The sequence below is a fragment of the Mustela erminea genome, chromosome 19, assembly GCF_009829155.1.
Source record: "Mustela erminea isolate mMusErm1 chromosome 19, mMusErm1.Pri, whole genome shotgun sequence".
Lineage (NCBI taxonomy): Eukaryota > Metazoa > Chordata > Mammalia > Carnivora > Mustelidae > Mustela > Mustela erminea.
Window position 1 is genome coordinate 2,507,324 of NC_045632.1, and position 20,797 is coordinate 2,528,120.

Sequence of the window (20,797 nt, forward strand, 5' to 3'; positions counted from 1 at the left end):
TCCATAAAAACAACCTTCCGGGGCGCCTGGATGGCTCCGTCAGTTAAGAGTCTGACTCTTGATTTGAGCTCCAGTCATGATCTCAGGGTCGTGAGATGGAGCCTGGCAGGTCAGGTTCCGAACTCAGCCGGGAGTCTGTTTGGGATTCTTCTTCAGCCCCTCCCTCCGCCCCCACTCCCTCTCTAACAAATAACTAAAACCTTTTAAAAAAAAACAAACAACAAACAAACAAAAAAAACTAACCACAACATTTCCCAAGATCCCTTCTGGACTGAAGGTGTGATAGAGCTTGGGGTCTATTCAAGGTCCATTATCTCCTTGGGATACCCGCCTTCCCATTTTACAGACGGGCCAACTGAGGCCAGGGGAAGAAAAGGATTTACCCAAAGTTCCAGGCATAATCAGGATGGAGCCAAGGATGGGATTTCTTGAGTCCCAGTCAAGTCATCTCCTGATTCCTGGGGGTGGTAGTCAGGGGGCCTAGGGGCCTACTCAGAGGGTGAGCTTCCCAGGATGGATTTAGGAAACTTCCAAACTGTATGTGACTTTCTTTCTGTTTATTTCATTGCTGTTTCCTCAGCTCCTAGAAAAGTGCCTGGCACACAGTAGATGCTCAATAAATATTTATTGAATGAATAGGAATGAGCATTTCATGGAGGAGTGGAGTGCAGGCTTTCATCTGATTCTCCCAGGGCACTGTGTTCCAAAAAATTCTGGCCCCTTACATCTCCATCCCAGTAGCTTTATGGCTTTAAGGTGGGAAAATTACTGGGCCCCATAGATCCCAGGCTTCCCTCTTTTCTCTCCACACCCAGTACCAAAGCCCATCTTCCTGCATCTCAGTGATTCCCCCCTCCCTTCCTGTAAAACCATTTTCCTCATTAAGTTCATTTTTTTTTCCCTCATTCCCCTCCTCCCTTCTCTTCCTTTCTCGGAGAAGGGTTTCCAGGAACCTCTTCTGGGAACTTCTGGGATAAGGGGGGGTGTGTATGTGTAGGAGGATCTTCACATCTCATCAGGAGCCTGGAGCCTATTATACATCCATTGGGAGGAAGGGAGGGAGGTGACCTAGCAGAAAGGCCAAGGCCTATCCAGAGCTGGGTGCTTGCTCCTGCTCTCCAGCCTGGTTATGGAAGGATGCCCATTCCTGGTGATCCCCGAGGGCCAGGAGAGGGAGGGTGACCCCATCAGCCAAGGCGGGCAGCCTCGGCCACCCTGGGGCATGGGAACAGAGGCAGAGATGGAGAGAGGAGAGAGAGCCCAGGATAACTCCAGCACTGACTCACTAGCTTTGTGACCCTGGCCTAGTCATTTGGTCTCTCCGGTGACCGCCTTGGAACAGGGCCCAGGATCATTCCAAGAGGTCCTTCCAGTTCAGGGCCCCTGGTCGCCCTTTTTCTCAAGATGGGCAAGGGGCTTGTGTTATATAATCCCAAAAGGCCCTGTGCTTCTTCCATCATTTTGAAGTATGCCTCTAAAAGAAATCCCAGAGCTGACCACTGTTCCTTGCTCACCCCACCACCATCCTGCTCAGCTGCCTCCTGGACTACAGCAGTCACCTGCCGCTGGCCTCCTGGCAGCTCCCTTCCCATATTCTGTCTCCCACTCAGCAGCCAGCGGGATCCTGTTAACATTTAAGTCAAATCCCATCCCTCCTCCGCGAAGAGCCCTCTTGTGGCTCTCCTTTATTTCAGAGTAAAAGGCAAAGTCCTCACCAGGACCTACAAAGCCCCGATCAAAAGATCCAAAAAGATCGGCTGGTCCCTTGCCAGTCCCATCAATCATCAACCATTCCTTTCACCCTCCGGCCTCCCTCTGCTCCAGCTGCCCTGCTCCACTTGCTCTCCTTCAAAACTCAGGCACTCTCTCACTCCAGAGGCTTTGCACTGACCGTTCCCTCTGCCTGAAGTCCTCTTCCCCCTGACAGCCCCAGGGCCACCCTGCACCTGCTCACCTTCACCTTCCGGTGAGCCCTCCCCTGACCACCTCCTCTAGATCTGAGTCTATGCCAGTGGCTGCCTCCCCCCGCCCCTGCATCGCGTTTATTTCCCCCCCCAGCACACTTATCAATTCCAAACATTATATTTATTTTTATTTACTTGTTTACCGCGAGCCCCATGAGGGTGGGGGCCTAGGCTGTCTTGGTCACCCTCACGTTCCCCAGCCCCAGCCAGCACAGGGCTGGGCCTAGAGTGGATATAAATAAATTTCTGTTGAATGAATGAATAAATACCCTTCTCCTGTCCTGAACCCCTGCCCCGGCCTGCCCTGAACCCCTGCCCCGGCCTGCCTAGTCAGCTCTCCAGCTAGTCTGCCCCGATTGTCCTTCGCTTGGGTTCTGAGTCTCCCTCCTCCCAGGTCCTGACTTGGAGAATGCTGTTTGTCCAGAAACTCACACGTGCCCTTCATGTCCTCCCTTCCTTAGAAGACCAGGGGCTTCCCATGGGCAAAAATGACCATGCTACCCTTCGGTGAATTTTTTCTCCCATCTTCTCCTTCAGTCCCCAAATTTTATCTCCTTATTGGAAATCATCCTCCACCGCCCCGCCGCCCCCCCACCCCGCCCCGCTCTTCTTGTCGTTACCTCTGGAAACCAAATGTTTGATTTAATTTACTTGTCTCCTCCTCCAGGAAGCTCTCCCTGACCCTCAGACTGGGTCAGAGGCCCTCTGGGTGCCCCTGTCTGAACCTCTGGGTCATCCCTTTCTGGGGGCAGGTCTGTCTCCCCCATGGGAGTGAGAGCACGTGCTAGAGGGCCAGGATTGTCATTTGTCAGCACTGTGTCACTAGCACCACCCAGCACAGTGCCCCTGAATTGTTCAACCAAGTTGTTAGGGGGTCATGGTAGAGGCTGATGATTGGCCAGTGACCCACCAACCTCACTGTTTTCCTCTTTTCTTCTACTCTTATGAATATGAGCACAGCCCCATTTACATACAATTTGCATACAGCAGACCCAAAGGGAAGGGAGCTAAGACTGGGGGAGTGACAGGTTTCTGCACGAATTGGGGGTTCACTGGGCGGGTGGCAGCATCTTCAGCTGCACCTGGTCCCCCTGGGAGGGTGGAGCCGTCGCCCAGCCAGCTGCCAAGGCCTTGGCCATGCTGTTCCTCTTGGAAGTGAGCGGGGTCTCCAGGGTGAGCGAGGCGTTGGCCATCTCCTGGGGCTTGTCACTGGCCAGGAAGCGGAGCAGGTTGTGCAAGGCCTTGGCCACGTCGCTGCGGGCCCCCTCATTGACGAGGCAGTAGAGGATGGGGTCAGCCACGCAGTTGAGGCTGGTGAAGGCCAGCGAGCTGTGGTAGGCTGAGAAGACACGCTCCTCGAAGCCACAGTCCCAAGGGCGGCCCAGGTAGACGGCGCTGCGGGAGAGCAGGAGCACGTGGTAGGGCGCGAAGCAGACCAGCACGATGGCAATGAGGCTCAGGGCCAGCCGCTTGATCTTGGCCTTCTCCTGGCGCTCGGTGGACACGCTGCCCCTCACGGCTCGCAGGATGCCGCGGTACGACAGCAGCATGAGGGCCCACGGGAAGAGGAAGCCCACGAAAACCCGGTAGAGGTTCATCCAGGCCACCCAGCCCTCCATGGGGAACTTCTCGAAGCAGAAGGTGTGGTTGTAGCGGTCGCGGAAGAGCTCGTCGTGGAACAAGGGCGCTGAGTTTGCCCCCAGCTCTGTGGCCCAGACCACGGAGCTCACGGCCACTGCCGTCTTGACCCGGCGCAGGCGTGCAAAGCGCAGTGGATGGGCCACCGCCAGGTAGCGGTCCACCGAGATGCAGCACAGGAAGGCGATGCTGATGTAGATGTTGGTGTAGAAGATGAAGCCGAAGAGCTTGCAGGAGCCCGGGCCGTGGATCCAGTTGTCGTGGTGCAGGAAGTAGTCGACCCACAGCGGCAGCGTGCAGATGTACAGCAGGTCGGCGATGCTGAGGTTCATCAGGTATACACCCAGCTCGTTGCGTTGCCGGACCTGGCGGTAGGCCGCCCACAGGGCCAGGCAATTGGTGGGCAGCCCCACGCCAATGACAAAGATATAGAGGGATGGCGGGAAGAGGTGGTCCACGCGCGAGTCCACGTGGCAGCCGTCCCACGTGCGGTTGCCCATCCTCGGCGCTGGGGCTCCCGAGGCTCTTCCCCTGGCCCACGGGGGCTGTGGGGCCACGGGGGGCGGGAGGCCATCAGGCCCCCTGAGCCCCCTCCTTGGAGGCTCAGGGGAACATGGTGGGTGGCAGTCCACGGGGGAAAGATGAGGGTGACCGTGAATCGTGGACCGGCCTGGGCAGGGAAGGGGAGAGCTTGAGAGGGAAAAGTCAGGGGAAGGATAGAATTATGATCAGAGGGAGGCTTGGGGTGGGAGAGGGGATTAAAAAAAAAAAGAGCTTTGTCAAGGGGGTGTTTACAGACCCAATCAGAGTGGAAAGGAGGGAGTTGAGGGGTAGCCCAAGAATTGGCCAAGGGGGGTGTTTATGGAAGGGATGGAGGCCTCATCGGGCAGTGGTAAGAGGGAGATATTGGTAGAGGATATAGAAAATACGGTGGCCACGTTGAAGGGATGGGGGGTGGAATGTTCTAGAAGAGGCATGAAATATGTACGATAGTGTTGAGATAGGACAGACTACAGTTAGGGAGGGTTGAAAACACTAGGCAGGGTCAGTTGAGTGCTGGTGTTCCCTAAGACCCCCGTAAGAAATAAGGAAACAAACAAGATTATGGAAAAGTAGGTGCCCTTAGTCCGGGAAATGTGGGAAGGGTGTTTAAGAAACAGGAAGGAGGTGAGTAAAGGCTATTATGGAGGAGGATTACGGATGGAGTGAGGAATTTGAAGGGGGCAGGGGAGGGGCTCTGGCTTGGCTTGGTCCTGGTGGGAGCTCACAGTTCAAAGCTGACTGTATGGTGCCTGTGGGGAGAGAGGTCTGCCGTGAGGGGAGTCAAGGACACCCCCTTCTCCCCCCACCCCTCGCCATAACCCATGGGCTGCTGAGAGCGGGCATCCTAGCGAAATCTAACTGAGCTTCGTTCTAAGCAACAAATCTCTGTAAATGCAGATTTAGGGGTCCGGATCTATTTTCCCTGATAGACATTAATAACCCCACTCAGATTTTATAACTTCCTTCCAGAAACCATGTAAAACGCACAAGTATTGTATCACGCTTCGGCAGATGCTAGCCCTGTCATTTCCCAAAGGGACGTGAAGCCCAGAAAGGCTGCTCACTCCCACCAAGGATGCACAGCAAGGTCATGATGGAACTAGGGCTGGAATCAGTCTTCTGCTGCTAACCCAGGACACCCCATCCTTGACAATGATAGAGACAGATAATAACAGCTAAAGCTTATTGAGCCCTACCACATCGCAGACCCTGTTCTAAGCACTTTTATGGGCATTAATACATTACATTTTCAAGATCCCTACAACAAACATACCCAACATATCGTTACCATTCCTAATTGGCAAACTGAGGCACAGAGCCCTTCAGAGACCTGTCCAAGGTCCTGATAATGACGGAGGGATAAGATTGGCTCTCATCCCTTTTCTCTAGCCTGTGCATGTTTCCATCCAAGAATAACTGAACAGAAAGGGCCCTGGGCTGGGCAGTGGGGGCTGGGAACCATAGCTGCTTTGTGGGGGGAGATGAAAGGAGGGGCTACTGGAAGTGATCACATTCTAGCAGCAAGGGAAGCCCTGGCAGCAGGGCCAGCGTCCCTCCCTCAGGGTCCACTTCCCTCATTGTCTCTGTCCCCAGCCAACTTTCCTGAGTGAGAACCTTGGGCCTGTCACCCCCTTGGGAAGACCTGCAAACACAGGGCAAAGGACAGTCATGGACCAAGATCCTGTCCATTGTCCGCCCAGAGGGTAGGGGAGCGAAGTCCTGAGTCAGAGGCACCTTTGTAAGTCACTCTATCCAGGGCTTTCCATGGGGTTAGTTTTTTAAGATGTGAAAGGTTTTATTGTTATTATAACTATCTTTTTAAACAAGATTTTAAACTGGAAAGCTATCCAAGACAGTGGAAAAAAGAAGCTGCTCTATGTTCTCAATGAAATCAAGTGGGGGGCAGGGGACGCCACCTCTGAAGAAGCCCCCAGGGCACACTTAGAAAACCACTGGTTGAGTCAACTGGATTTATCAGGAAACCAAGGCCCAGAGAGGTGAAGGGATGAGGCCAACATCATACACTGGGTTCTTGGGAACCTCCCAGATGCCAAAGCATCTTTCCATGGGAAAGTCCTCTTGGCTCTGCCTCCACAATAAACCCTGAATCCATGCATATCTCTCAGAACCTCCTACCACTGTCTGTTCTGCACCACCATCGCTGCTTGCTTGGACCTGTGCAGTAGTTCCTCACTGGTTTTCCTGGCTGCCATTCTGGCTTCCTTCAACTCACTTCCCACAGGGCAGCTGCCAAGGTCTTGTTAACATGAAAATGAGCTTTCATTACCTCTCTGCTGGAAACTGAAATCCTGAAATCCCCAAGTGCCTTCCCAGTAGACTGCTGATAATATCCAAATTCCTTGCCCCAGGGAATAAGGCACTGCCTCACTCCCCCCCCCCCCAAATCTCTCCTCCTCCACCTCAGCAGGCTCAAGACCCATTGCCTTCTAGATTCAGCCGCAAAACCTTTGCTCTTTCTCGGATCTTCTTAGGACTCTGCTCCCTCGCCTCCTTCACTCCCACAGGGGAGGCCCTCCCCATCCCCCAGAGTCCTGCCCACCCACTCCCAGGGCTGTCGCCTCACATCACCTTGTATCTTGTTCCCATCTGTCTGTCTGTCTGAAATGGACATTCCAGGAGGGCAGTAACCTTGTGTGGACTGCTGTCTCCCAGCACCCAGAAGAGGCCGAGCATATAGTAGACACTCAGTAAATGACTGTGGGTCGAAGGAACAGGCATTGGTCAGCCCATCCTGCAAAGCAGGCTCTCTCTCCCTCTGAGGCAGCTACAAGTTCAAAGAAGTCCCTGCAGGGTCCCAGGGAAAGAGGTTGGAAGGGAAATAAAATGAAAAGGGCAGGATCTATCCGCTACATAATTGACTTTGAAAGGTCAGGGCTGAGTCCCGCTTAGTAAACCCTACCCCCTGTGGGGTCCTTAGCAGCGGCTGCCCCCATGCCCCCACCCCCAGACTCGCAGACAGTGGTTCCTGGATCCTGTGGACAAAGGGTGGAGACAGCACAAGCTCCCAGGGCTGGAACAGGGCAATCCAGCTCCTCCCTTCGAATATTCTCCACCCAGACCAAGTCCACGCAAAAAACCCTCCTCTCTCGCCTTCTGTCTCTCCCTTTTCTTGTAACATGGAGAAACTTCATGCTTGTTCCAGAGCCTCAGTTTCCCTTTCTGTATAAAGGGGGAGGGAGCAAAACCTTTATACTATTCACATCACAGACAAGAAAATCCTTGGTAGGACGGCATATCATCTACAAAATGTGCAGCATTTGAACAATTACTATTATTCCACATGCACAGGAGAGCTGAGACAAGAAAGGAACCAAGGCTGGGAGTTCCCTTTGCCCTGCGCTGGCCAGACCCTCCTGGGTTCAGCTGAGCCTGGAGCGGGTACAGCACAGCAAGCGTGAGACTTCTTTCCAGACGCCAGAGGAAATACACTTCTCATGGCTAATTTCCTCGACGGGGAACCAGCTGGGGGCTCACCTCCCCCTCTTCCCCCTTCCTCCTCAACCCACCTGCTTCCTGGGGCTTCTGGGCATGGAGGGGGGGCGCACTCAGCCCTCTTTTGTCGCCACCTGAGATCTGCCCACCATCACACCATCAAAATCACAGAACCAGAACTGAGACTCAAAGCATTTCACAGTGCTATAGGTCTATACGCTCCAACTGGGAGTGTAAGGCTGTTTCTGACCCCTTCCTTGTACATGTGGGGAAACTGAGGCCCAGAGCAGCAAGACCGTTGTCTGACGTGTCAGCTTCCGGCAGATCTCCTGTCCTTCTTGATCCAAGAGCCTCCCCTTTCCCCAAATGTTTTCTCGCCTCACTCCCTGTGCTCCTGTAATGTTTCTCAAGTCCTTCTGGGGTTATCAGCCCCCTTTGAGAATCTGCTGAAAGATACAAGGAAGGGCTTTCTCCCCACCAAAAAGCAACGACCACAGTGTTTTTGTGCACCCCCAACACCTTGCCCAGCCTGGGGCGGGCTGGGGCAGGGGTAGGGGGGCAAGATCCTCTTTAGCTGGGATCTATGTTTCCTCCCTTACTTGAGGTTTATTGGAGATTCAACCCCCAAATCTTTAGCAAGAAGCTCTCCCTAGCCCCCAGGCCCCCCTCTCTGGTCCCTGCTAGCCCCTCCCGGGGAAGGGAGGAGAGATAAGCCCAAGTGTGGAGTGATAGTGAGGGGACCGGAAGGACTGGGCAGACCCCAGCCCCTGCTTCATCTCTTGGCTGCTCAAGCCAGATAAGACTCTGGGCTCCACCAACCACCCCCAAATCCAGTAAGGCTAAAGGACTCTGGAGGGCTGAGAGAACAAGAGGGAGAGGTGATGCAGCGCCCCCCCCCCCCCCCGCCCACTGCATCCCTGTCCAACGTCAGGTTTCACTCACCAGCCTTGTCCTAGAAGCCACCAGACTGCCTCTTTGCCCCCCTTCCCTCCTCTGCCTGCTCTGCTTCCCGCCACCCCCTTGGCAGCCCCGCGGGACGGGCCAGCTCCGGTCTGCTCATTAGGGGACGAAATGTGATCACTGTGTCTCGCTCCCCACCTGGTGCCCTGGCGGCCGCCGGAAACCAGGGGGCAGTCAGGCCACCGTGACCACCTTGCTGGGCCTCAGTTTCCCCATTTCTACCGCCGCTCCCACACCACCCAAAGGGGACACCGGGGTCCTCCTACTCTACCCCTCCGACATCATCCATTCCAGCACCCAGAAAATCCTCCGGATCTATTGTTAGTCCAGTTCACAGTTTACCGTTCTATTATTGTAACCTTCTAGAGCTTTACCTTTCTTCCATTCTATTATTATTATCCTAGCGGCTTTCCATGTCCTTACCCTTTAAGTTTCTAATATTCCAGGAGTCTCACATTCCAAGATCCTAAAGTTCTATTGTTAGAACGCTCTATGATTTTTTTTTAAACATTTCTACGACTTTCATCATCTATTATTAAACTCTCAGTGATTATTATCTTGGCCCAGCAAACACGAATACGTATTTCCCTTCCTTTTTTTTTTTTTTTTTTACAGAAATGGGAACACACTCTATATACCGTGAAACCCCACTTCCTTTTTCCCTCCTTATCTATTCTGCTTGTTAGCGACCCAGCAGCCCGAAGGTCTAAGGTGGCACAGAATTCTAAAATATGGGGGATTCACGGGAGATTGGGAGGGGGGGAGTTGGGTTGGTAGTCACCACCACCTAGCTCCTAAATTCTCCCTGCCCTGGGGGGAGTGCTAGGAGCCCCCACTGCCTCCATCCCGAGCCCTGCCGGCCTTCTCTCATCCCTCCAGCTCGCTCACACCAGCTGAGTTATTATTTGTCTAGACACAAACCAAATTATAGGCCCTGTCCCGAGGGAACAGTGGGCTTCATGGGGAGGGTCAAGAGACAGAAGCAGGCGGGAGTTAATCCCTGCCCCCCCCATTTCCCTTCCCTTCTTCCCTCCTTCTCTGAAACTCCACCTCTCCCACCCAAACCCACTCTTGTCCCCTCTCCTCTCCCCAACACCATGGCTTTGGAAATATTTTCTCTTCTCTGTTTCTCAAATGCTCCCCTCTGGATTCCAACCATTCATACTCACCCTGGCATTCTTCCCTCCTCACTGTGAAGACCTCTTTTCCCAAATTAATCCGACTTAGTGGCAGCAAAAGAAGCCAGCTCTCTGGATTTGGGCTTCAGGGGAACCGGAGTCCCAGCCCCCAGCCTGGCACGGACTCATTGTGGGGACTTCTGCTCCCTGGCCTCAGTTTTCCCAGCTGTAAAATGGGTGCCTGACCTCCATGGCTCCGTAAGCCCTTTGAGCTCTCTCTGCTTGGAATCCTGAAATCTGCCCAAGATTCCAACACTAATCTTTTTGGATTGAAGCATTCATATATCCTGAGGACGTGTGATCTGAAGATTGTGGAGCCCCAGGCCTCCCTCTGATCATTCTCCCATCCTGAGTCCTTCCATTCAAAGACTTCAGTTGGTTAAGCAGCTGCCTTTGGCTCAGGTCATGATCCCAGTGTCCTGGGATAGAGTCCCGCATCGGGCTCCTTGCTCAGCGGGGAGCCTGCTTCTCCCTCTGCCTCTGCCTGACATTCTGTCTGCCTGTGCTTGCTCTCTCCCCCTCTCTCTCTGATAAATAAATAAAATCTTTAAAAAAAAAAAAAAAAGACTTCATGCTCAAGGGTTCTTGATTATGATTCCCAGAGCCGGGGAGCCGCCTATCATCTCTCTTATTTCCTCCTACTGAGACCTCCTCAGAAAAGGAAATCTCCCCATCCTCACCCCAAACCTGAAGCTGAGTTCCTCTATAGAGAGAGATTGGGAGGTACCCTCCCGGTGGGTTCAGGAGGAGGGGAGCTGGTGGCGAGGCCCAGGCTTGGGGGCGCTAGGGGATGGCCCCTATCAGCTCCATCTGTGTCAGTAAGTACCCCAGTGCACATCCTGCCTGAGTTAACACAACACATCCCACCACCAACAATGGCTCACAGAAATTCCAGAGCTGTCCTGCAGCCTTGTTGGGGGCGGTGGGATGTCCTGTGCAAGCAGTGGGTGGGGGGAGTGAGGTGGAGGCAGGAAGGAGTTAATGGTGACCTAGCCAAATCCTGGAAGGGAGGAAGTGGGGGAGGAAGTCCACCCCCCAGCCAGGAATTCCTGAAATCGGAGGGTGGGGTGGGTGCGACCTCAGGAGCAGTGGGGGGACTCTCTAAAGGGGGCGCTGGGGTCACAGTGTCCCTCAGCGTCCACCTGCCCCAAGCGGCAACCCTACACCCCACCCCCACCCCACTCTCAAGCAGCTCCTCAGCCCAGGGGAAAGCTCTGGGATGCACCAGAACTTGGAATGAGATGACGGTGGGGTCGAGGTGCCAGAACAGGGTCTCAGGAAACACAGAGAAAGAGTCAGAGACACAGGAGAGACAGAGACACAGGAAGGGAAAGGGCAAAGAGATGCACAGAGACAGGGGAGAACCATGGAGTTGGGAGGCACAGAAATCCACGGGGACTGAGAGTTGGAAAGACTGAGGGATAGAGGCAAAGGGAGGCAGGGAGAAGGGATACAGAGACGGAGAGAGAGACAGAGCCAGAGACAGACGGAGAAGCAGAGAGAAAGGAAAAGACACAGAGACACCCAGAGATGCAGAAGGAGAGGCACACCCAAGAGGGAGAGAGGACCGCAGACAGAGACCTATCCGAGACGGGTGGAGAGAGGGAGACGGACCCAAAGACACGGTCCGCGCGGAGACGGCGGGAGCGCGGGAGAGGGGCGGGGACGGGCCGCGCGGCGCGGGAGACCGAGGCACCGACGCAGGGGCGCAGAGTCCCCGAGGGGCGCGCGGAGGAGGGGCCCCGCGGCGGCCGGACGCCCGCGGGCAGGGGAAGGAGAGGCGCCTACCTGCGCGCGGCGGCTGGACGGGGCGGGCGGCGTCTCTCCCGGCTGTGGCGACGTCTGGGCTCGACCGCGGCGCAGGGACCCCGCGGCGACTCCTGTCGGCCCCGGGCCGGAGCCGCGGGCTGAAGCCCCGCCCCCGCCAGCCCCGCCCCCGTTAACCCCTCCCTTGTCGCCGCCCCTTAAACCCCTTTAGGCTTTCACCCCACTCCAGGCTTCCAGCCCCGGGGTGGGGGTAAGCCGGGGAGAAACCTCACCTGCTGCCTCAGCAACCCCCTTTCCCAGCCCCTCCAAGGCCGCAGCCTGGAGGCCCCCATCTCCTTAACCCCTTTGCTTCCCCTCCGTGCAGCCTGCCTGACCCAGCCCTCTGCCTCTCACCCTCCTTGAGAGGATCCATTTCCTTCCCTCTGAGGCCCAAGTCCTTAACTCTGATGATTGCGTGCCTCCCTTCCCGAGGAAGAGTGAAAACGAGTCTGTCCTCACTGCTGGACTCAGGGCCACCTCTGTAAGGAGTCCTGCCCTTGGTCAACCAGACCTTAGCCTAATAGTCCTCTGTGCCTCAGTTTCCCGTCTGTCAAAGTGGTCACTCACAGTCTCTTTGTCAGGCTTTCTTCTCCCCACAGAACTTTTTAAAATTATCTGTCCCCCTCTGCTAGAGCAGGGAGGAGTCATGTCTGCATCTGGTTTGTTTACTGTTGTGTGTCTTTTGCCTGGAAGCCGGCTAGGCACGCGACAGGTATGCAAGACACATGTTCTCAGGGAGTGAATACATAAGGGTAAAACAGTATTTGCTGATTTTTATTATTATCACGTCCTTCATAAACTGGTCGTGAGAATTCATTCTCGATCAGAGCACTTGGGACACACCTGGTATCATGCAGCACTCAGAAATGACAGCTATTGGCTTCACAAATTCTTTTTTTTTTTTTTAGAGAGGGAGAGAGTACATGCGAGCCAGGGAGTGGGGGGAGGGTGCAGAGGGAGAGGGAGAGGGAGAGGGAGAGAGAGAATCTCCAGTAGACACCACACTGAACATGGAACCCAACATGGGGCTCGATCTCACCGTCCTGAGATGGTGATCTGACTGAAATCAAGAGAGGGATTCTTAACCGACTGAGCTACCCAGGCACCCCTGATCGCAAATTCTTTTTTCTTCCGTTCTTATTGTTGTTGTTGTTGTTGTTGTTAAGATCTCATTTATTCATTTGAGACACAGAGAGACCATGAGCCAGAAGAGGGGCAGAGGGACAGGGACAAACAGACTCCCTGCTGAGCTTGGAGCAGGAGCACGACTTGATCCCAGGACCCGGAGATCATGACCTGAGCTGAAGTCAGATGCTTAACTAACTGACCCACCCAGGCATCTCTCATTCTTCATTTTTAATAAAAATTAAAAAGCCCGGATCTTAAGGAACAAGACAATGAATTGTGACAGATACACTTGTGTGCCTAAGCGCTCAAATCAAGACAGAACATTTCTAGCACCTAAGAACCTTGTTCTTTACTCCTTCCCAGGCAATACTCACAGTCTACTTCACCCCCAGCGGCAACCCTTTCTTTTTACACCAGACATTAGTGTTGCCTGTTCTAGAGCTTTTGCTGTGTGCCCTTACACAAGTGACTTCACCTCTCTGAGCCCTATTACTTACTTCTCAGCTCTTGAGGGACACAGAAAGTTAGGGAGTTAACTAAGAGACCTGCAATGCACATGGGAATGAAGGTATTTTCCTTTCATATTCCCTCAAGGAGACAGGAAAAGAACTAAGGAAGGTATCCCGAAGGCTGTGGCCCCTCCCCATGTATAACCCCAGACTCATCCTATCAGCCTCAAGACAAGTCCCACTGAGCCCTCCTGTCAGAACCTTGGTCATTCCAAGCTCCTCTTAAGAAAGAATTCCAAGGGTCCTCTAGGAGGGGAGAATCCTCTTCTCTCTTAGGCTCACCCTAGGTTCTCTGAGGATCCAATCCTGGTAAGAAATAGGTAGCCATTCAGAGCTTAAGTGGGAGCACTTAATAAAGGGATATTTCAGAGGGGTGGGCAGGCGGAAGGAACCCACACAGTAGGAGGCAACACCAAGGGACTGGCCATGGGTAGAGCCAAGCCATTACCACGCTTAGGGCAGGAAGCTGGGATTTGGAGAGGAGCCCATAGAACTTGTAGCTCTAGGTAGAGAACAAAGCTACTGCCAGAACAGCAGGGATGCGGGTAGGGGGCCCCCCAAATAAATACTCCCATTTTTCTCCTCCCACATTCCGATTTCCCATCAGTGCTTCTGTGGGCAGAAGCCAACCAGAGCGCGAAGGGCAAGGGAGCTCCATGGATGGATTCCACTCACGGCGGTCTCCCAAGGTCCAGAGCAGGGAAAGAAAGGCTTAAAGTGATTCTGGGGATGACTCTGGGGGGCACATGGAGAGAATCGTCAGCGCTTCTTCCCTGCAGGGCTACGGCTGGGCACAAGGGGGCGACAGAGCACCAAGAGAACCAATGAAAAGGCTGCTTCACTAGCACCCGCCACGCCTCCAGAACTTGGACAGTCGGGAGGGGTCGACAGGTGTGGGACAATAAAGGAGACTTGGAACAGAGAGCGTCAGAAACTGGCTTCTGATACCTGGAGATCTGGAGGGGTGATACAAAGGCTGAGCCCTGGGGGCTGAGTAGGAGTTCTCCAAGAGGACGCGTTCAGACGCGGCGGGGCGGGTGCCCAGGGAACAGCCTGTATGGAGGCTCCGAGGCACGAAATGTCACAGGGAAGGGCAAATACGGGTGATTCAAATGGCTGGAGATGAAAATTGGGGACAGGAGAAGATTCTGGCTGAAACAGCAAAGATGAAGACAGGATTGGGAGAAAAGGGGAGGGGGGAGGGAAGCTGAACGCAATGAGCACTGACTGCATTCCAGGCAGTTCTAAGCACTTCCTGTGAATATCTCCCCTATGGGAGGTACCATTTCACAGATGAGAACAATGAGGCACAGATGCTGTCAAAAGGCAGCAGCTGGGTTCCGATGCTTTAACCACGGCTATGCTGTTTCTTGGAGCGGGAAACAGGGTTGAGGAATTTGAACTTCCACCCCCTTCATATAAGACACAATTCTTTCACACACTTCAACACCCAGATAAAACTCGAATACTCATTCAGCAAACATTCCCTGATCCCCTGCTGCTGTGCTAGGCAGTGCTGGGTACACAGCAGTGACCACGGCAGCCATGACCCCTCCCTCCCTGGGCTGGCAGCCAGTGCGGGGGTGACAGATCTATCCCTTATAGGGACCCCTCAGGTCAGGGGGGATGCTGGAACCCAGAGGGGCTTTGTCACAGTTTGTTGGGCAAATAGGAGGATGGAGGGAGGGCAAAACTCTCAGAATTTCCGGGTGCCTGGGTGGCTCAGTGGGTTAGGCCACTGCCTTCGTCTCGGGACATGATCTCAGGGTCCTGGGATCGAGTCCCGCATCGGGCTCTCTGCTCAGCAGGGAGCCTGCTTCCCTCTCTCTCTCTCTGCCTGCCTCTCTGCCTGCTTGTGATCTCTGTCTGTCAAATAAATAAATAAAATCTTTAAAAAAAAAAAAAAAAAACCTCTCAGAATTTCCACACAAAACAACTCCCATCATTTGGTTCATTTCTTACTCAACCTTCAGTCTTCAGTTCAGTTGTCCCCTCCAGGAAGCCCTCCCAGATGCCCCCTGAATCTTCCTCTGCCTCCTCAAGGTCACCATTGTCTGAGCATCAGTCTGCCTTCCCCACGGGACTGTGAGTACCTTGAGGGCAGGACGGGGACAGTCTCACTCAGCACTGTGTTTAAACATTGCCCAGCTCAAGGAACATCCTAGAATAAACAAGCTCCAAAAAATAAAAACCAAATAAATTTTAAAAAGAATAAGTATGCTCCTTGCCCTATTAAAGAATTCATTAACTCATTCATCAACATACGTATCTGTCAAACATTTACTGCCCGCTAGACACTGTGCTAGGCACTGGGGATACAATCTTCAAAAGCCAAAATCCTCACCCTTGTGAGCAATCGATTAGTGAATAACTGATTGACTTCTGGTCATATCAATTGAGATCTGATGAGAAGAAAAAACTCTCTAAAGGCCTGAGATATAAGGGAAGCCACTTTTTTTTTTTGGATTTTATTTATTTATTTGACAGAGAGAGACACAGCAAGAGAGAAGGAACACAAGCAAGAGGAGTGGGAGAGGGAGAAGCAAACTCCCTGCCGAGCAAGGAGCCCAATGCGGGGCTCGATCCTAGGATACCAGAATTATGACCTGAACCAAAGACAGATGCTTAACCAGCTGAGCCACCTAGGAGCTCCCCCACCTCAAGATTTCTTTCTAAGTCAGCATGATGATGTGTACACGTTCTTGAAACCAAAAACCTGATTTACATTTCGTCAAGCCTACATTGTGCACCTGCTTTGCGAACAAGTTGCCTCAAGAAAAGCTATCTTGTCCTCAAGATACCTATGATCAGCGCTCCTACTCCCCCCCCCTTCCCCGATTCCTTCCTGACTCTATGTTACTTTATAATGTTTTGAACTTTGACAAGAGGTAAAGAGGCGGGGCGCCTGGGTGGCTCAGTGGGTTAAAGGCTCTGCCTTCTGCTCAGGTCATGATCTCAGGATCCTGGGATCGAGCCCCGCATCAGGCTCTCTGCTCAGTGGGGAGCCTGCTTCCCCCTCTCTCTCTGCCTCTCTGTGATCTCTGTCTGTCAAATAAAAAAATAAAATATTTTAAAATAAATAAATAATTGTAATTATAGTTTCGGTTGCTGTTTCTGGAGACTCACAGACAGTCTTCCTTACTGACCAAAAGGGGCTTTGCAGGTTTCTCCTGCAATAAATTTTTCCTCTTTTAGGAAGAGATGGGCTTGCTAAGTTGCCACTCTTTTTTTAGTATATGTGCTGCCGAAGCAAGCACGCTAAGTTGCCACTCTGAGACTATAAGGCTCTGAACTTTCTGACCCAAGAGATCATCTTGCAAGTTGAGCAAAAAAAAACCCCACAAATGTGTAATGTTCTACAAAATTCTTTTTTAAAAACATTTTTTAAAAGATTTTATTTATTTATTTGACAGAGATCACAAGTAGACAGAGAGGCGGGCAAAGAGAGTGGGAGGAGGAAGAAGGCTCCCCCACAGAGCAGAGAGCCTGATGTGGGGCTCGATCCCAGGACCCTGGGATCATGACCTGAGCCAAAGGCAGAGGCTTAATCCACTGAACCACTCAGGTGCCCCCCCCTTTTTAATTTAGTAATCTCTGTAGCCAACCTGAGGCTCAAACTCTTGACCCTGATATCAAGAGTCATGTGCTCTACCAGCTGAACGGGGCAGGAGCCCCTCCACAAAATTCCTATGTATTGTTTTGTCCAGAAGAATTCTATATGTTTGCTACCTTAGGATGTTTCTATAGGAGCAGTGGTTCTCAAAGTGTGATTCTCAGGGCATCAGTACTCTTCCCGGAACTCTTTGGAAATGTAGATTCTCTGGAGGACCTCAGGCTGACCAAGAGGAGAAAATGCATTTTCATTCTAACAAAGCCTGCAGGTAATTCTAATATATCTATATCTAATATATCTTCAGCTTTGAGAACTACTGAACTAGAGAATAGGAAAAAAAAATTCCCAAAGCAATTCTAAGCGCCTCCAACATTATATACAAGATGTAAGGGCACCTGGGTGGCTCAGTTGGTTAAAGGCTCTGCCTTCAGCTCAGGTCATGATCCCAGAGTCCTGGGATCGAGTCCCACATCCCCTGTTCAGTAGGGAGCCTGTTTCTTCCTCTCCTTCTGCTCCTCCCCACCACTCATTCTCTTTCAAATAAATAAATAAGATCTTAAGAAAAATAAAAAACAAGATGTAATTAGATAGCATCCCTATAAATTATCTTGGCTATCAGAGATGGAGAAGATCAGAACATCTCAAAACCCCCCCCCACCCCACAACTTGGTACTGTCACTGGTGATATTCTAGTGGTTTTGCCCTCACAGGATGCTATCGGTTATTCTAATGAGGGATAGAAGCAGGAAAGCGTTCACTTATTTTTTTTTTAAGCCTATGAACCATTGTTTTATTTTATTTTAAAATAAGCTCTGAGGGCGCCTGGGTGGCTCAGTGGGTTAATCCTCTGCCTTCGGCTCAGGTCATGATCTCGGGGTCCTGGGATAGAGCCCCGCATCAGGCTCTCTGCTGGGCAGGGAGCCTGCTTCTGCCTCTCTCTCTGCCTGCCTCTCTGCCTACTTGTGATCTCTCTGTGTCAAATAAAATCTTAAAAAAAAAAAAAAAAGCTTTAAAAAAAAAAGCTCTGTGGTGTCTAAATAGGGTGTCTCTCTTGATTGGTTGATTGGATGGGGGTCCCCAAATAGGGGGCAATGATCAGGTGGAAGCCGGTGGCGTGGACAGTGGAAGAATTCACCGAGACAGAATAAAGGGGATAGACGTTTACCGAACACACCGCAAGGGAGCAGTGGGCAGGACAGTGGAGGAGAGGCTGCCTGCAAGGAGGCAGTGGGTGGGGGCCGTTTTTTAAAGGGGGAAGATGAGGGGCTCCTGGGGGGCTCAGTGGGTTAAGCGTCTGCCTTCAGCTTGGGCCATGATCCCAGGGTCCTGGGAGGGAGCCCCGCATGGGGCTCTCTGCTCTGTAGGGAATCTGCTTCTTCGTCTCCCTCTGACCCTCTCCCTACTTGTGCGCGCTCTTCTCTCTCTCCCTGTCAAATAAACAAGTAAAATCTTTAAAATTTAAGAAAAAAAAATAATAAAGGGAGAAGATGAGGGCATAGCATATGGCGATATATGGAATTCTCCCTCTTCTGGTAAGTGAGCCTGGTTCTAAGTAGCCCACTGGGCAGTGAGAGCCTAAAGATATTTTGAGGTCACTGTGGGCCCTTCCTACATTCCACCATTCAAGCCTGTTTGCCTAAAAGTCACCTCTACAATCTCTGTGCCCAATGTGGGGCTTCAACTCACAACCCCAAATGCCAGAGTCATGTACTCTATAGACTGAGCTAGCCGGGTGCCCCAAAATGTTGATCTCTAGCCCAGAAGCCTGATGTAGAGCCTGCATAGTTTTGGTAAGGATTAAATAAATGCTGGTCTGGTTGAAACATTCTCTCTCTCTCTCTCTCTCTCTTTTTAAAGTAGTCTCCACACCCAAGGGGGGACTTGAACTCAGAACTCTGGAATCAAGAGTCAGATGCTCTACCAACTGAGCTAAGGAGGTGCTCCAATATTTTTTAAAGATTTTATTGATTTGACAGAGAGAAACACAGTGAGAGAGTGAACACAAGCAGTGGGGGTGGGAGAGGGAGAAGCAGGCCCCCTGCCAAGCAGGGAATCAGATGCAGGGATTGATCCCAGGACTCCAGGATCATGACCTGAGTCCAAGGCAGATGCCTAATGACTGAGCCACCCAGATGCCCCTTACCTGCTCTTTTAATACCTGTATTCTTCTTGGGCACGAGACAGCCATACATGTCATCAGGACGGCCGTTGATCTTAAGACTCCCATATAAGGTTTCCTTCCAAATAACCACGTGTAATCCCTCAATGAGGAAAAAGGCAAGATACGTCTGACTGTGTGCTTCCCGAAAGGGACCGATTGGAGCTATTACCCAGGTGGGGCACTTACCTAACCAAGGACTGCTCCCTTGGGCCTGGATCCTGGAGAAAGCTTGGGAGAAAGTTGTCTAAGTTCCATCTTTTGGTTTGTTTGTTTTTTTTTTCATGGCTTTCATTTGTCCTTACGCATGGGCTAAGGACATCCTGCTCCCAGATTGAAAATACTTCTAGAGGGGCCCCTGGGTGGTTCAGTCCGTCGAGTATCTGCCTTCAGCTCTGTTCCCAGGGTCCTGGGATGGATTCCTGCATCAGCCTTCCTGCTCAGCGGGGAGTCTGATTCTCCTCCCGCCACTCCTCCCCCCACCCCTTGCGCTTTCTCCCTCTCTCTTTTTCTCTCTCAAATAAAATCTTTGCAAGAAATTAAAAAAAAAAAAAAAAGCACAAAACCCACCTCTGGGGGGTGGGGTTACACGATTCTCTTGAGCACACCTGCTCTCAGATCTCAAGAGTGTCCATTTGCTTTAATACCCTTCTCCACTGTGCTGCACGTCTGTCCTTGAACTCCTTCTGGTAACAAGCGCAAAAAACCTTCCGTGGGGATTCCTTTGGGGTCAACTAGGTCAAGACCCAGGGGCCCGGAGTCTCCCCAGTTCACCGGGCATCTTTCTGGAGCGCCCCCTTCCTGGGTTAGTCTCCCACTCTCGCCTTCCTCCAGCCGGAGACTTGCTTAGTCACTGTCCCCCTTTGTTCTCCTCTCTCTGATCTAACAGGAAAAGGCCTAAAAAGGACACCTCGTGTGTTTCCTTCCCTTCTGCTTCTTTTGTAACTCTGTTGGCCTCGATAGAAGCTAGAAGATGGGAACGTCTGAGCAGAAAAATGAACCGAAATTCCTTATGGTCTGGCCTTTATGTCGCTGTGCCCAAACACCTGATCTGCCCACACTCCTTGATGACACCCCTCTCCTCTCCACAATTCGCTGTCTGAGGCCCTTCAGCTGTTCATTGTTCTGTCCCGTTCCCTGCAACCCCCCACTCCCCCCCACCACCACCTTTGCCCGGTCCTGTCCATGCCTCTCTCGGTTTTCTGCAACCCCCCGCCCCACCTCTCCTCCTTGTTTGCTGCTTCTTTTGTGCATCAGATCTGGAACAGAGAGGGCTGGATGGGTCCTGCCAGCCTCTCCTTGTGTGTGGGGTTTCCCCATCATTCGTTCCTGGGTTAAGGGACAGGAGAATGGGAGGCAATCACCTGGTGAGTCAGCATAGGGCTTTAAGGAATAGTCTCCAGTAGCTGCCCAGACACCTTTTGTTTCGGGGAGAGTCCCTGCCTTCTGGGGGGGGGGGGCGGTTGCAACCTATTTTCACTTTTTGTTGCTGGAAAGAAAATGTGTGTCTGTTGGTCTGTCCAAGCGGATGAACTTTAGGAGTCGTCTTTCTCTGCCCTCTGGGCTTTTAACTGGCTTCAGCTTTGAGAGGAGCACCTACCTATTCCGCCTCAGCCCCCCATTCCTGTTTCTGCACCACCATGGTTTGGCTTTCATAACTGGCTCTATACCATCCTCAGTGCCTCCTGCTTCTCCTACCCTCGCTACGGCAGGACGAAGACTGCCCCTCCCTGCGCTTCATCGCCCACCTCAGATTTCCCCCCCAGGTGCCCTAGCTAAAACTGACCAATGCGGGGGCAAATTGATTTCTGGTGGACCCAGGTGCAACATATTTGGCATTTAAACTA

At 52.3% G+C, this 20,797-nt stretch overlaps 1 protein-coding gene across 4 annotated transcripts; it reads right to left on the reverse strand.

The window, feature by feature from the left end:
• Positions 1-180: 180 nt before the first annotated feature.
• On the reverse strand, positions 181-19,350 carry GPR4 (G protein-coupled receptor 4). Of its 4 annotated transcripts, XM_032325245.1 has the most exons (3): positions 11,525-11,666; positions 6,735-6,861; positions 181-4,894 (listed from the first exon to the last, which is right to left on the reverse strand). In XM_032325245.1, exon 3 carries the CDS (start codon positions 4,100-4,102, stop codon positions 3,014-3,016), a length of 1,089 nt encoding a protein of 362 aa, XP_032181136.1. In that variant the 5' UTR covers positions 4,103-4,894; positions 6,735-6,861; positions 11,525-11,666; the 3' UTR covers positions 181-3,013. The 4 variants fall into 4 exon arrangements, 3 of the variants coding, with proteins under 3 accessions (XP_032181136.1, XP_032181137.1, XP_032181135.1); XM_032325246.1 differs by lacking the exons at positions 6,735-6,861; positions 11,525-11,666 and adding an exon at positions 19,140-19,350; XM_032325244.1 differs by lacking the exon at positions 6,735-6,861.
• Between the last annotated feature and the right edge of the window lie 1,447 nt (positions 19,351-20,797).

What these genes read in the sequence shown, in the direction of transcription:
- GPR4 (XM_032325246.1), bottom strand. Translation starts at nt 4,102, where the DNA reads ATGGGCAACCGCACGTGGGACGGCTGCCACGTGGACTCGCGCGTGGAC.